The sequence below is a fragment of the Bufo gargarizans genome, chromosome 4, assembly GCF_014858855.1.
Source record: "Bufo gargarizans isolate SCDJY-AF-19 chromosome 4, ASM1485885v1, whole genome shotgun sequence".
NCBI lineage: Eukaryota > Metazoa > Chordata > Amphibia > Anura > Bufonidae > Bufo > Bufo gargarizans.
In genome coordinates, this window is record NC_058083.1 from 146,685,841 (window position 1) to 146,702,764 (window position 16,924).

A 16,924-nucleotide genomic window follows, 5' to 3' on the forward strand; every position below is an offset into this window, starting at 1 on the left:
GGGCGTAACTACCATAGCGGCAACCATGCGACTGCTATAGTGTCCAGGGCAATAGGGGGCCCAGTCTTAGTTGGGATTATCTCCTCTTCTACTGGAGGTGAAAACTTGGTCAGGAACTCTACCCTCTAAAGGAACAACTTTTAGCAACTAAGGCAGTGGAAAAAATGGCCCAATGGTCATTGAAAAGGGTTTAGGCGTAAACCCTTCTGTCCTGTGTGGGAGACTTGGTTTGATCCTTGCTATGGCACGCTTACTTCTCTATGTACGCCACTTTGTCAACACCAGCGATATTACTGAGGAGGGCAGAGAAATAAGGAAAAAAACAGATCCGGTTACTGGTTTAAAAAATGTAGAATATTTTTCTTAGGACAAGAACAAACAATAGCAATGCAGATTTTAAAGTATGTATTGCAAAAAAATATATAGCATGTCCATTTCTGGTGAGGTTGGGGTTAATTCATGGGTAGATTCTATGTCAATGCAAACTGCAAACCAAAGGGCCAGCCTCGGATTTCTGCCATGGGTTCCACAGCAATAATACACATCAGATTTTTCCTGCATGTATTTCCACCAGATGAACATGCTGTTACACAGCACAATCCAAGGACAACAAATAAAAGAGCTGTTTACATAGGACAAGTCCAAGACATGGCGTCCGCTCCTCGCCCAGTGAGCCTTCGTACCCACAGTCCTGAATATCTGCTCTCAGGATTGCTGGATTTCTTTAGGACAGTAGTGGCATAATAGTTAGGCATGAGGGTTGCAGTCTCATCCCAGCCCAGGTGTCTGAGAGACACGTGGGGACACGGGCACAGATCTTGATTTAGTTGGCATTATTTTGACAAAATCGGAGAATCCTTAAAAGTGTTTGCTCACCTGTGAACAGCTTTTTACAGTTTACACATAGAATTATTCCACGTAGTTCAGTTTAGTGTTGAGCCACGTTTTTAAAAATTTGATTTCACAAAGAAATTCACTTTGCGATGAGTTACTTTGTCACAGAGTGCATTTCTTTGTAAGTAGCAGGCACAATGATGGGGAATGGCGATTGCGCCGCCCCCGTCATTGAACCCCTCAGATGCCACATTCATCGCTGATCGCGGCATTTGAGAATATTAGTCAGGGCTTTCAGGGGTTAATCCAGTAAAAATAAATAATACTCACCTTATCCATTTGAGCGCAAAGAAGCCACTGCAGCCATTATGATTGAAGACACCGCATGAAAAATTTCAGGGAACATTGATTCGTTACCACGAAGCAGAAGGAAATTCGGCTTTGCAACAAATCAATTTTTTCCTGAAATTCGGATGATCGAAGTCCACTTTGGATACTTCGATTCGCTCAGCCCTAGTTCTGTTACTTAGTATATAAATTGCATTAGTTATCTTGTACTTAACCGTAGTTACAAAGTCTGTTATAGCCCAGAGCAGCAGTCAGCATCCTGCAGGCGTTAGTGCTGCTGCCGGTGATGATTTAGGTGACAGCATGAACGATCCTATTACCCGATGAATAAAGGTTTACTCTTGTTCCTCCGCTCCACAGAAGTCCTAATCACCCACTCTGCTCCTCTGTGATTTTAGTATGCTCACTGTACGTTCCACTGTTGCATTAATAACACATTTCTTCCTTGTACAAATAATTTTTCCTAATAATAACATGTGTGATGGGTTTTTTTTTAATTCTTTTCCCTTTCAATCCACCTTCCTGTTGCAATGCATGATGGGCAGGCTCAATTTTGTGCATGACACCCGCTGCAAGTGTTGGTAGGTGCCAGCTTTGTTTCTTAATTATTTGACATGCCTGATGAACTTTTATTCTTGCACTCAAAATCCATGTCTGGGGCCACTTGTCTAGTTTGGGAGATGCTGCTAATGTCATTTCAAAATTTACTGTCTGTGGATTTTGACTGTACAATTAAACATTGTGCTAATATTTTTATTGCTAGAAATTGTTTAAAATACATTATTTATGGGCATTAAACATAGAAAGAGTGGCAAATGCAGCTGCACACAGTGGAGGCATCCATTTTCTGGCACAACCTATTTTTTTGAGGATTTTATACCCCAGCTAATAAATGGCATTTGTAGGGCACAGTCTGAACCATGGGGAATGTTAAATCTGGCATCATTCATTTTCCTGGGCTAAATAATGAGCACTAGGTTTGCGGAGTCTGCTTGTCACTTTCCTTCCACGACAATGGCAGTGAAAGATCTTTCCCAGTCTGGTCAGGTCATCTGCCCAAGCAAAGAGAAGTTTAACACAGGGATAATAGAGAAAGCATTTCTGACCGATTGATTTGAACCCATAACATCATACATACCATATGGATGGAAATGCTCACTAATGGCTCATTCAGACATCATGCCATGTTCACGTCCGTGTGCTGTCCCAGTGTAGAATTTTTACTTATAGTTAATGAGAAGTGTTGAGCGAACTTGTGTTTTAAGTTCGGCGTGCAAGGTTCGGGTTGGACGTATTCCGTCATAATAGAAGTCTATGGCCAGCATAGACTTCTATTATTATGGAACGCACTACGGAATGCCTCTAGTAGGCTTCCGTGGTTCATGCCGTTATAGAATTTCATTATGGTCCGTGGTAGCGGAATCCATAACGGAATTCTTTCATAACCCAGACTTTGGACGCCAAGCTTAAAACACAAGTTTGCTCAACACTATTAATAAGTTCATTTACATGAGTGGTTTTCTATAAATGCATCCTTTAGATACGACCACACAGCGCGTTCGAGGGGTGTTTGCGACGCAGCCACACAGCCACACTGATGGAAATCACTGACCAAACACTGACATGTGAATGAGGCATAAGGCTCCCCATTTTATCTACTCTTTACTGTCAACACATGCACTGGGAAGATCTCCTAACATATGCACTAAACTTAAAGGTCTGATGCATGCAACTGTATGTCATACAACTGCATATGTTGCCTATAGGCCACCACTGTAAAAAATAAATTATATATATACACAATCCACATGACTAATGTTGGGCGCGAATATTCGAATAGTGAATATTAATCGCGAATATCGGCACTTCGAGAATTTGCGAATATTTAGAACATAGTGATATATATTTGTAATTTTGAATATTCTAGAATTTTTTTTTCATCAGTAACCTCCATTCTTTCTTGGGGGCCAATGAGAAGGCTGCAATGTCTTTGTCTGAGCTTAGCAACATCCCTAGCAACCAATAGGAAATTTGCCTGCCCCTTACTATATAAGAACCTCCCCAGCAGCCATTTTCTGCAGATTTTTAAAGTTCTGAGACAGACAGCAGTGTTATTGCTGTGCTCTGTGCTTTCCTCTGTCATTACATTAGATAGTTAGTTAGCTTATATATAATACAGATAGTTAGTGGGAGATAGTCAGTGTAGGTTATATCCTGATATAGTGTAGCTGATAGGTTCTGCTGTCCATACATACATGCTACAGACATAGTGCTGTGATGTCACAAGTTCACAACAATACTTAGTGCACCAATCACATATAAGTAGTCAGACCTGCTAAAATGTGAAGTTGCATGTATTTCGCCAAAATATTTGCATCATTAGTGCCGATTTTGCAATCGCAAATATATTGGAGCACTCTATCTGCATATAAAGTTATTGTAAGGTTCTGCCGTACCAACCATTTTCTCTAGTCTCCGCAAAACTTCTAGCATCTTGAAAAATGTAGCTATAGTGACCCACGCCTGTATTACATTGCCGATTTTTCGCGATCAAGAAAATAATCTCGAATTTGCAAATATATGACGAATATTCTACCAAAAATTTGTGAAATATTGCAAATTCGAATATTGCCCCTGCCACTCATCACTACACACGACAGGTCACAGTTTCCAAGAGAGTGAAAAAAGGAACACTAATGTATTCTTAGTGCCCAGCAGATCCTGAAAGGAGATTCTTTTAAAATGAGTTAAGTTCATAGGAGCCCATTAACCCAACCAGGAACAGTGTCTAATGCACCCACTAAACATACATACAGTACGAAATGTGGTGTGAACATAGCCTTTATAGTTCCACATTTTTCAAGTCAATTGAATCTATAAATATTGCTCATTTTATCTCCTGTACTAAAAACGGTGGACTAGGAGGAGAGCAGGATGCCCTGTCACTCAATGTTTGGTTAGGTCCTGCATGGACCATGGCTTGTTTGTGTAGCAAAATCCCCTAATAAATGCATTTTTTTATTTTATTTTATTGAGAAAAAAAACATATAAAATGCAGGCTAAGCTCAATTTTTTTCAAGTTTGCCCATTTCTACTGTGCAGCATCAGTTAAGCCGACACAATGTATTCCTCCCCTGTGTGCTCATAATAAGGGTACTTTCATTATAACTGGTTCAGTCATATAAAATGAAGCTTTGTGTGTAATGAATACATTGTTTTTATGGTAACAAATATTTTCCCTTTTTTTTTTCTCTTTCATCCCACCCTTTTCCTCCTTTTCCCTGGAATGCTGACCTGCTTTTGCACTTTGATTGCATGCCACTCGCTGGTGATGATGTTACACCACGTGGCTTCACGCTGCAATAAATACCATGCCAAATTGTTCTGCCACCTGTTGCTATGGTTCCCACTGTGCTACACTCTTCTGTATGTTTGCTTATATGATTTCCTCCGAAAGTTCCCATGGTGCACGGTACAGCGCCCGCTACTGTGTCTGCAGCAGCAACATCTGCCACAAGTGTTCCCTTCGCTGCAACAGCCACAGCCAACCAGGTTTGCTAATTTACAGCTTCCATTCTTAAGAACAACTCTAAATCAGTGCTTTGTAATAACACTATGTTCACCGTTCCTCCTGCTGGCATACGTATTCATTCTCCTGGCATTCAAAGCTTATGACAGGTTTTATTGAAATTGCAGTTTAATAAGAAGTAAGACAATCTCCTGTAACAAAGCTAAGGTCACATGTACAGTGACTGAATGTGACAGGTTAACTTAGGGAAGGATAGAATAAAAATAAACCCTCCAATGAGCCATTCTGCAGGTTCCCAAAATATAAGCATGGTTAGGTGGAGCAGAGTAGATCCTGTCAAGGTTTTCTAGGAATTCAATACTGATGACCTACCTTCAGGATGCGTCAACAGTATCTAATCAGTGTGGGTCCAACTTCTGCCACCTCCATGGCCTGTGATGTCAAGTCCATCAGTCACCCAGCCTTTCTGCAGCTCACGTTTCTGCTGTATTACTTCTAATCACCTGAGCACTGTGGCCCCTTTAAACAGCTGATCGGCAGGGGTGTCGGGAGTTGGACGCTTACCAATTAGACATTGATCATGAAATCATTTGAGAAGAGTGAATAGATTATAAAATTTTAAAATTTGACCCAAATTTTTCAAAATGTTCTTATTTTAATGAACCCAAATTTTGTATTGATCCTGGAGAATCAAAGAGAGAGAGAGACTTTTCCAGGTAATAAGAGCACTTTTGATTCTGGTGGTGTTTATCGGGGTCCAAATCAAACTTTAAGATATTTTCTCATCAATATTGAATTCCTGGAGAATCCATAAATTTCCTTGTTGTCCATAGCAACTACAAGCCACGTTCCATTTTTCTTTTTCGGTGTCATTCTTTGATACCGATCTAGCACATATTGAAAGTAAGACATATGTAGTCAGTGTTGTTGCCCTTTACAACTAATTATTATGTTCTTTTTTTTTACTAGATTTGATTGTTAAAACTTTTTAGGGATTTGCCCCTTTAGTCAAGTCGCCTCACAGTTGATGCAACATTGGGAAATATAGAATTTCCCTAATATTTTGTATACTTTTTTCGATAAATCTTTGTATAAGTTCTGCCTTAGTTCTTGGTTAGATAATCCTAGTTAGAATTCAATAATGCCCTTTGTGTATGCCAACAAAAGAGGATCTCTTGACGATTACTGCTCCGTACGATTTCTGTAGTGTGCTGCTCCCTCGCCTCCCTGGGCAGCTGCTGACACTTATTTAGAGTTGTTGAGCAATTTCTTAACATCAGTTTGCTACTGTAGCATTTAGTTTCACAATGTTTTACTTATTACTCCGTATTCAGAAGTCAACGGCTTTTGTTCTGTTTTCTACAAACGGCTGATTGTTGGCTGCAAATGTTTTCAATTCATTGTTAACCTGTTTTATCTACAGATACCCATAATATCTGCAGATCATCTGAGTAGTCACAAGTATGTTACACAGCTCTAGAGGTCATGTCCTGATGCAGTAAGTTTCATTATTACGGAATTTTCATTTCTTTATTGCTCTTTATACAGTGTTTCTTTAAAAAGAAATTGCAATGTGGCAATCAGTTTTGAAAAATCCAAGTGCACATTTATGTGATGTCGTTGCTGGACTATTTCATTTGGGTTTTGTAGTCCATATATGATGAATCCATTAAAAGAATTGTCACACGCTTAAGGGGAGTCTGTCATCTCCAAACACATAGTAAGTGTACAGCTATCTTGGGTAGAGGCCCCAAACCATACCCATCACTTTCTTGTTACAATCATGTCCTCTAATCCTGAGGAATGCTTCTTTCTATTTTTGCATACAAGCATAATGAAGCATTTCTCAGGGGACTGGATTTTCACAAAAAAGGTTACATTTCCAGGCACTTACCCTTCATAATGGTATGCTTACTTTGAAACCGAATTTGGAGGTAACAGACTGCTTTAAATACTAGTTAGTGTTAGATTATGCAGTACAACAAATGTTTAATTAGAAGCCGCTGTCCTTCCGAACTACTAAACCGTGTGACGTATTTAGAATTTTTATAGGAGAGAAAGATGCCAATACATAATGTGAATAAAACATACAGGGGGTCATTTATCTAACATAATTATGCCTAAATTTGCACCGCACTCTACGACTTCTCCCTGCTCACGCCAAGACTGCACCTGTTTTAGGCATAGAAAATGGTCTAAATGTAAGACATCTAGAAAGCTGGCTTACATTTAGAAGTGGCGTAGGATCCGGATCCATCGCCAGGTACAGGGGATATAAAAAAAAATGTCCCATAGTGTAGAAGTCATATCATGTACATTAAAATCACATACCATTCTTAGAAACAATTATCATATTTTACGCCCTATAAGACGCACCTACGGATGGAGTAGAGTTAACACTACTGTTTTTTAAGATTTCTGAGATGTGTTATCTAATCTAAGCAAACACCTTCAATTGCTTTTTAATGGCTTTTGTCTCAAGATAACACGATGAGTTAAGAAATTTGAGTTAAGAGCTGGAGTGCTAACCCTGCTACATCTGTAGGTTTTAGAGGACAATAAAAAAATATTTTTTATTAGACATCAGGTCAGACCACCAATCTAAAAATGACCCCCATTCAGACCTCAGATCAGCCCCCATGCCTCCTATCATTAGCCCCCATGCCTCCTATCAGACCCCATGCCTCCTATCAGACCCCATGCCTCCTATCAGACCCCATGCCTTCTATCAGACCCCATGCCTCCTGTCAGCCCTCATACTTCTTATCAGCCCTCATAACTCTTATCAGCCCCCATGCCACTCATCAGACATGTGTGAAGACTTAGAGGTGGAGAAGGCATGTGTGGCAGGAAAGCCTGCTCTGCCTCTCATATGCCTGCTCCTATGCTCCCATCAATGTCTCCCTGCAAATCTGCCATTTGAGGGGAGGGGAAAGTGCATCTTAAGGGGTGAAAAATATGGTAAATTTTATTTTTATTCTGTACCTGACACAGACAAGCCTCCATAATGGCTTCATGAGCAGCTCCATCACACTGACCCCACTTAAGCAACAGCAGAGTATCTCAGTCATAAACAGCTTTAGCACAGTGTCCAATAAACAGTGGGATCAGGGTCAGTATTTGTGGAGGACCTATTACCACTCCTGGCATGCCTATTTTACTTAAATACTTGTATTCCTCATCAAGTAACAATTCTAGGACATCTTTTCGTTGTGTTGTGTTCTACCTCTGTTATTCCTCCTACAAATGTATGACTAAATTTAAAACAGGGCATCACTATTCACCTTATCAAAAGAGTGTGTGCCTACAGAGTCTGCCACCTTCCCTTCTGGGAGGTGGGGTTGTCCATGCCTGTCCTCCTATTCCCTTCTGGCAGGTATGGCAGCCTGTCCGTCCACTCCCTTCAGAATGAGGCCTTCACCTTGCCTGATCTGAAAGCTTCCTCCAGCTTTTAAAGGACCAGTGTCTATGTATCTCTGTCTTCCCAGCCAATGACTGGCTACCTTAGGGTATTGAAGGCGCCTTTCCCTGTGGGAAAGTGCCTGAGCAATATGTTTTAGTAGCTTATTGTCCAGCTAAGGTGCCCCATTGTCTTGTTTTGCCTGTCCATTTACAAACCTCCAGCTATTCATGGTACTAACCCTGAGCTGCCTGTCATAACCCTTGGACTGATTTTGAATAGCACAAACTCTGCCTGCCCTGACCTCAGCTTGTCCTTGAGTGTAGTTTTGTCTGATCCCCGTGGCACTTTGCATCTGTGTCTTTTGACTCCTGAAGGTAAACAACCACTAAACAGAGACTACCCCAGGAGGAAGTGACCTGGTGGTTTCCTTGCAGCAGAGTCTAGATCCCTGTATAGGACTTAAAGGTGAAGGCTAACACCCTTGGGAATAGCACCAAGCCAAATCATTTCAGTTGGCACAATGGATCCACTTCTACTTACATGATTCTAATACCCAAAATATAACAATTCTGGAGTGTCTTTTCATATAGCTCTAAAATAAAACTGAATAGACTTTAATAGAATTATAATTATTTCACTGATTACAGTCTTAAAATTAACCCTTTATTTTTTTCCCTTATAGATTATGCTAAGGGGACAAGGAACTTGAAGAAAGTACAGGCCAAGGCCATTAGCCATAGTATGCATACAGTACAAACAAGAAACACAGCATTGCCCACAGAGACACACTTTCATCTTGCATGCCAAACAATGCCTAAATCAACATGGATCCCATTACACACATTACAGTATATAATTTGTACATTTTATTTTTCTTAATATTTGTGCTAAAGTGAAATTTCTATTCAAACGTGATACAACATATCCTGTCTTTTCTCACAGAGGTTTGCATGCGTACATCTCTTAGCGGAGGCCTAGCCAGTCTTTACATCATCTGTGCCAAATATTCAATTTTCTGCCTCTGGCACCTCCATGGCACTCAGCACTGGGGTATACCACATACCCTGTCACACCCCCTCCAGCTATGCCCCTGTCAATTAAGACTAATCAATATTTGCTTTCCGAGTTGAAAATTCTGACTATGTTGTACTTGGTTATTTACAACGTGTTGGTACGTCTTTAGACCAAGATTATAATTTTTTATATATATTTTTTCTTTTAAGGTTTACAAATAACAAAGGGTGCACCTTGTCTTTGAAGTTACCATTGTAGCTGGGAGTATGCATGCAAACTAGTTTTACAAGGATGATATTTTCCTGCTCTAGATTGTAACAGGGGGCAGGAGGTCTGACACAGATGAATGTGCCAAGCAACCCACTGCTGTGTATGTTTTTAAAACACATTAAGGCTTTAAATATGGAATTACTATTTGTGCCCATAAAGTGCCATTGAGTGTGCATCATTATATTATAGTATTATTGCAACAGTGTTATTTTTTGTATGCATAAAAAACACATTTTCTATGTTACAATGGATTAGTCATAGGCACTGTTAGATTTGCAAAGCCAAAGTTCTCGCTGAAATGAGTTTACCTGAACCAAACCTGTGAGGTTGACATCATAGAAATGCCATCTTTTTTTGTGGTTTTAAACAAACATGCCAGGGAAAACAGGAAATGCCATAGTGGGTGGATGCCATGTATTGTGCAACCAATCAGATTACACATTTCATTTTTCAGAGCTACTTTATATAAAAAAAGGTGGAATATGATTGGTTGCCCTGGCCAGCAAAGCCTTTTTTCCTTTACGCCAGTTTTGATAACTCTCCTCAAACATTTTTTAACAAATTCTAATTATTTATGTTACATTAGGGGCTCATTCACACGACTGTGCCATGTTTTGCGGTCCGCAAATTGTGGATCCACAAAACACGGATACCGGCTGTTTGTTTATGTTCTGCAATTTGTAGAATGTAATGGGCTGCCCATGATAGAAATGCCTATTCTTGTCTGTAAAACGAACAAGGATAGGACATGTTCTATTTTTTGGGCATTGAAGGGAATGGGTCCGCACCCGAGCCACAAAAAATGTGGCTTGGATGCGGATCCAAACAATGGTTGTGTGAATGAGCCCTAAACCTTATGAAAAAAATCGTAGGATATATTATATTACCAGAAGAACATATAGTTCCAACAACTGATTGAGACCACTTTCATCAAGTCAGTATTTGGTCAGTAATTTCCATCAGCATTTGTTTGCCAAAGCCAGAAGTGGAATCTCCGAAATGAAGAGTATAATGGAAAAATGCATACCTCCTCTTCCTCTAATGCAAAATACTGACCAAAATGCTCCTGTGTGATAGTGGCCATAAATTAGTTTTAATAACATTCTATCGTTAGAATAGACCATTGATCTGTAAGGATGGGGGGCTTTGTTCTGCTATCAGACCACTCAATCACAAATTGACATCCTGTTAACCCATAATGTAAAACCTTCTTACTTGTTTGGCTTTTACAGTATACTAAGGAACCAGTATACTTCTGTCACCCGAATAACCTTTAACCAATAATAAGCCAGAGAAGTGAACTTCATTTTAGTCATTTGGAAGACATATTGTATGAAATTTTACAATGATCTGAGTCTTCTTCTCTACAGGCAGAATGCAGGCTGCCAACATTCAAAATAATTATGTTTTAAGGGATTGTCCTAGATTTTGGTATTGATTGCCTATCCTCATGATAAGTCATCAATATCTGATGGATAAGGGTCCCAGTCCTAGCACTCCCATTGATCAGCTGTTTGAAGAGACTGCGGCACTCAGGTGAGCTCTGCATCCTCTTCTTAGGTCTGTGTGTAGCTCAGTCCCATTCAATACCAAGCTCTCCAATGTAGAGCGGTGAGCTTGATAAGCTCCTCAAACAGCTGAATGATGGGGGTGCCGGTTATCAGATTCCCAGCAATCTGATATTGATGATCTATCCTGAGGATAGGTTCTTAACATTAAACACCTGGAATATCCCTTTAACATAAAAATTTGTGGAGCTCAACTTGTTCATGAAAATACAACCCACATCTCTCAACTATTCCTGTGTTCCTTTTATTTGAAGGATTGGTCAGGATCTCAACAGTCTTGTGGTGGGAAAAGTCCTTTAAGGAATTGACTATACACAATATACTGTCTAATATATTAATTTCGGACTCCCAAAGGTGAATGTACACATTAAGCAAATACCTATGATTATTACCCTCTTTTGTTAATGAATGTTTTTATCACAATTCCAATGCTTAATCAATCATCACACGTTGCACTTTTTATTGCCTTAGCATGCATTTTAGAGTAATAGCATGGATCCATTCTGTGACAATATATTGCAGACCCCTAAATAAATGACAAAACATAACCTCACAAACTATAAGGACATAGCGTGAACATATAGGCAAGTGATTCAGCAACATTCATTCTAATATAGATTTATAAATGTATATGGAAATTATACAAAGATGGATCCAAAATAATCCTGTCACATAATACACTTACTCTGTTATTAAATGCTGCTACTCCCATCCCCTTCAAAACTATTTAGGGCTGTGCTGTATATATGTACCATAGATAAGCATATACAACATAGTATTCATTTAAGAATACCAATATTTTACACCTAGTATGTACATTACATACAGTATGCACTAACCTGAACTATAGAGAAACATTTAGACTTTTTATGATTGTGTGTAAATATATAGAGTCATATATAATATATTCGATAAAATATATGTGTTTTTAAATAAGTGATAATTACTCAGAAGACTGGTCACAGGTGTGCATTCAGTGATGTGCTATTTCTGTGATGTCAGAGTACAAGTTATTACAGCAATTTTATTCTAGTTGTGAATAATTGGTAGGAGTCAATCTTCACGAAGGTTCAGTAAACTCATAGATATGAAATTACCCATATGACAAAAAGTACCAAAAACTACAGTTCTTTCAACGTATGCATTTTTCTGATTTGATGTAGAACATTTGAATTGTATTCCATGGATGAACTTTGTATTTTGCTAGTGGACACGTGTGCAATGCATTGGCTGGGTAGGTAGCCTTTACTATTTGGTTCAAGGAATATCAGCCAAGTTATTAATTTCCTACAGTAAGATAATGATATAATAAATGCTATAGGACAGGATCATAACATGGATCATGTCATTGTCCACTCATGTGCAGTACAGTGTATATTCAGTGTGATGAATCTGGGGCATTAGTACCACCTTATTCTAGCTTGTAGATCCTATACAAAACAAGTTAATAATTCACCTTAAGAAAACATGGGCTAATGTGAGCCCAAGGTAGACTGGGGTAGATGCTTTGGTTCACTAGGTTTTGAGAGTGGTATGGAGTCAGACCCTCAGGGCTATAATGGTCATGAGCTGTTTACCAACCACCATATTTACAATGCACTAAATAAAAGAGGATGTCCAATCATTCACTATTGATAGACCATCAATATCTGATCATCCAGGGTCCAACACCCTGCACTACTAGAAGTCAGTGCTGAAACTGCACAGCTCAGTCCATTATGTAGCAGGCAGAGCTGGTTACTGCAGTGGTGCTCCTATTGAAGTGAATGGGAGCAGGGATGTATTTCAAAGCCCTGTCCACTGATGTAGCTGTGCATTTCCGGCATCGGATCTACTCTGAAACAGCTGATTGGCAGGGGTGCATGGTGTTGATCCTCCGTTGATCAGATGTTGAAGGCCTCAATAGTAAAGAACTAGACAATCCCTTCGAGGGTCATAATATACTTGCTGATTTAACATGATGCTGCTGAGCAGAATTTGATCTAATATGTCACCTGCATCTAAACGTTAATGCATCTTATCTAAAATATAATGAATCTGACTCAAAGGCTGTATGTTCTATCTGGCCAGTGGACCATGGAAACTGGAAAGTCCACTTCATCCAGCCTATGCATTGCTTTGCCTTAATAGCAAAGAACCCATATATTTTAGCATTGACAAAGTTTTCCTCATACAAAAATATTTAATGTAGAAAAATAAAATGTTCTATTAACTGTTCATCCATTTCATCCTATTGCTAAGAACCTGCACCCATGAAATCTTTACACACAGAACTGGATGCAGGACCCTCAGAGTCACAAATACTTATGATTGAGATACATGATATAACAATCACTTTAGTTATGGGGCTGAAGACAAGATTAATGATTGTACTGTGCATCTATTAAAGCCTTAGATTACATTACGGGTTATAACCCAAACCAATGTAATTTCAGTTGTGTTAAGAAAGTTTAAGTGACTTTGCATTTTATGATAATTACTTACATCATTGAAATAGTTATTTTTTTCTTGTTAAAATGTAATTTTTAATTTCATACATTTATTAGAATGTTTTCATTTCTATTGCAAGTTAAATACTGTTAAGTTTGTAGGTTTTTTTTTCTCATTGACATAGGTTTTACTGAAAAAAAATTCAAAATAGAAAAAAAAAAAGTAGTTTTATTTTCTTCATACCATACTCAGTTCTAAATTTACATGTATTGTCATATAAGTATTTGTATTATTGTTAACAAAATGATTTCTATTTTACTGACTTAATATTGCAATGTAAGAATATCAGTCATTGTTAGTTTTCACTAAGAGAACAAAGATCTTTTGTATGGATATCTTATATTATGTAATCATTAAAAGTAAGGTGATACGTTGTTGCTACGGCAACCATCCTGGCAGACAAGTAATATTTTGATGAGTTATTTTGTTTGTAATTAGTTATGATAAAATAGTTCCTAGATATTAGAATAAAAATTTATTTTCTACTGTATCCATTTCAAATGTTAAGATATTGTTTTAATATTTTTGGAAATCCCTGAATATCAGGCCTTGTTATAAATAAGCTGCATAATCAATAAATCAAGGGACTTTTTTTGTTGATAATCCAAATATTCAAAGTTTACGTAGCGAGTAAGAGTGTGCAAACTCTTGAAGGTTGATCATGCTGCAATTTTGCATGTCGGAAAAGATAGGGAGAAGTTGACTTTTTGCACTTCTGTATATAGTCAAAATAAAGAGAGAAACATGTATTATAGTAAGATCTTATTTTGAATAAAAATGTCTATAATTACAAGGAGTTTTGTTAAGGCTTATAAATGACAGACTAAACAAAATTGCTTGCAAAGTGGCACAGAGGTAGCACTCCATACCCCATAAAAAGTTGCTTTGCTTTATGTGATCAGCTTGTAGTTTGCAAGGAATTTTTAGCTGGGCAGATATACCATTATTCTAAGATCATATGACTTAAAGATACAGACCCACTGGTCCACGTCTGCCTGAGCAGCATCATACAAGCAGTGCAGATATTCCAGCCATTGAAAGGTAGTCATGGATCAAGTAATCCATCCATTACTCGAACAAACAACTGCATGTTTAAAATATCACAGAAAAACAAACTATATTAAGGGTATATAACTATTCAATTTCTGACAGATTTGTAGTTTATCATTCACAAGATATACTGAACTTACGGAGTTTCACAAACCTTAAAGTGCACCTGTCACCTATACATAGCGGAGGAGGCTGTTTTATGGGCGGAACAAATAATACAGAGATATGATGCACCTTGTGCTTCAGTGATGCTACCAAAGACACAATGGGTCAGTTGCCTGTGACTTGTGAAATCACGACTGATTGAGCATAAAAAGCTATCAATGGAGCACAAAAGTAGTACCGATGCAAAAGGATGACCCGGGATCTCCTATGTTGGGTTCTCAGGCTTCCATTCATTTTTTTCTAAATGCAGACCCACTGAAGATCAGCTGATAAAAACAAGTCCAGCAACTGAAACCTTCGGCCACGACACCTTTTCTTGCAGCAGCCATTGTAGGAGAAATGTAGTATTACATGCCATTCATTAACATGAACAGGTCTCCATGTTATATATGGCCATGCAAAGTTCACCACAGTGGAGCCTCCTCTCTGGCTTATGGAGAAGGCCCCCAAGAGGCTGACTTTCAACCTCCACGATGTTCATACAGCTGTAGTAAGTGCCAGATGGTGCATTACTCTACTTACATAGAAATATAGTTGATAAAGTTGAAAAAGGACACAGAGCCATCATCTTCAACATATTATTCTGTTGATCCAGAAGAATGGAAAAATCAACCATGAGGCTAATGCCATTTGCTTCATAATATGGCAAAAATGCTTTCCTCATACTAAATATGGTGATCAGAATAAATCTCTTGATCAACATCCCACTTGTTCTAATAGTATGTGTATTAGAATAGCGTGCTATGAAACTGGTTGGTGCTTCATACATCTAAGTGTCCTAATAGTGCATATAAAAATGCTTTATCTAAATGTTGTAACCCCTTCAAAACATCAATAGCCACATTTTCATGGGTATTTGTTTGGTGCACAAAATAGAGACCTCCACTGTGTTTCTGTGAAATGTACACTTTATATTCATTAGCAGGCAAAACAAACAGCGCACATTAGCTGCAGTAGTAGTGTGATTTTATATTTAATTTGCTTTTAATTGTTCTTTTAGCAGATGATTTGTATATAAGTACTTAATAAATTGCACTCACCAAACAGTATATTGTTGTAAACCAAAGCTAAAATTTATTATTGCTATTATTATTGTTATTATTATTATTGTTATTAATATTATTGGACCATTTTATTACCCAGAAGTCACACTGGCAAATACCTAAGTTGCACTTAAATTGAATTGTTAGACTCTTCATCTGCTAGAAGGACATATGTGCTTGATTTTGCAGTTGTATAACCACAAGCTTACTTTTTTGCTAGTAGTTGCTGAAACCTATGTACTCCGTCTTCGGCTGCAGTTTTTTATGCTTATTTTATTCTTACTGCTAATAGTTGATCATGTTGTATGAAAATAAAGTGAAATTGCCCTAATAAAACTTACCTTTCTGGAGTTGGTTTTCTGTGTCTGTGACATTTCTTAGTCTGAAGAGAAAGAGTAAATTAAGAGATATATTAAATAGAAAATAATGTTTATGTATCAGATGTAGTGTTGATCACAAATATTCGAATTGCAAATTTTTATCTCGAATATCAGCACTTCAAGAATTCACGAATATTTAGAATATAGTGATATATATTCGTAATTTCGAATATTCGAGATTTTTTTAAAATCATTACACATGATCCCTCCCTGCTTCTAGCTTGTGGGCCAATGAGAAGGCTGCAATATCTTTGACTTTAGGAGTATTGTTGATAGCAAATTTTCGTAATGCAAATTTTTGTAATGAGAATCAATGAGATTGTGAAAACTCAGATCCGATGGTATATTCTAACCCCCAGGCATTCCCATGGTGACGGGGACACTTGTCGGGGAGGAGGTTGCCAAAGTGGAACAACTGTACAGATTTAAAAAAAAAAGACAAATATTCTAAAAAACAAATATATTTTTTTTTTAGAATATTCGTAATAATCAAAAACAAGAATATATAGCAAAAGAGGGAATATTTGAAAAAAACCAAATGTAGAACAATATAGCTAATAGAGTGCTATAATGTGTTTTTTTAATAGTTAATCTGAACTTCAGATGAGAAAAAAAATTATAACTGTTAGACAAAGAAGATTATAGCCCTATATTAGCTAAATTGCTCTATATTAGTTTTTTTTTATATTCGCTATATTGTTATATATTCTTGTTTTTGAATATTAAGAATATTCTAAAAACAAATATATTTGTTTTCTAGAATATTTGTCTTTTTTTTATCTGTACAGTTATTCCACTTTGGCATACTCCTCCCCAACAAGCGTCCCCGT

At 37.8% G+C, this 16,924-nt stretch overlaps 1 protein-coding gene across 12 annotated transcripts in view; it reads left to right on the forward strand.

Moving 5' to 3' along the window:
* MBNL1 (muscleblind like splicing regulator 1) overlaps positions 1–16,064 on the forward strand; it is a 207,134-nt gene extending 191,070 nt beyond the window's left edge. For 7 of the 12 annotated variants that reach the window (XM_044292205.1, XM_044292197.1, XM_044292206.1 and 4 more), the window contains 4 exons: positions 1,728–1,763; positions 4,640–4,734; positions 6,135–6,209; positions 8,797–16,064. In XM_044292205.1, the coding sequence (XP_044148140.1) occupies positions 1,728–1,763; positions 4,640–4,734; positions 6,135–6,191 (188 nt within the window). In that variant the 3' untranslated portion in view covers positions 6,192–6,209; positions 8,797–16,064. The remainder of the gene's footprint in view (positions 1–1,727; positions 1,764–4,639; positions 4,735–6,134; positions 6,210–8,796) is intronic. The other 5 variants (XM_044292200.1, XM_044292207.1, XM_044292209.1 and 2 more) reach the window with 3 other exon arrangements.
* Positions 16,065–16,924: the final 860 nt, after the last annotated feature.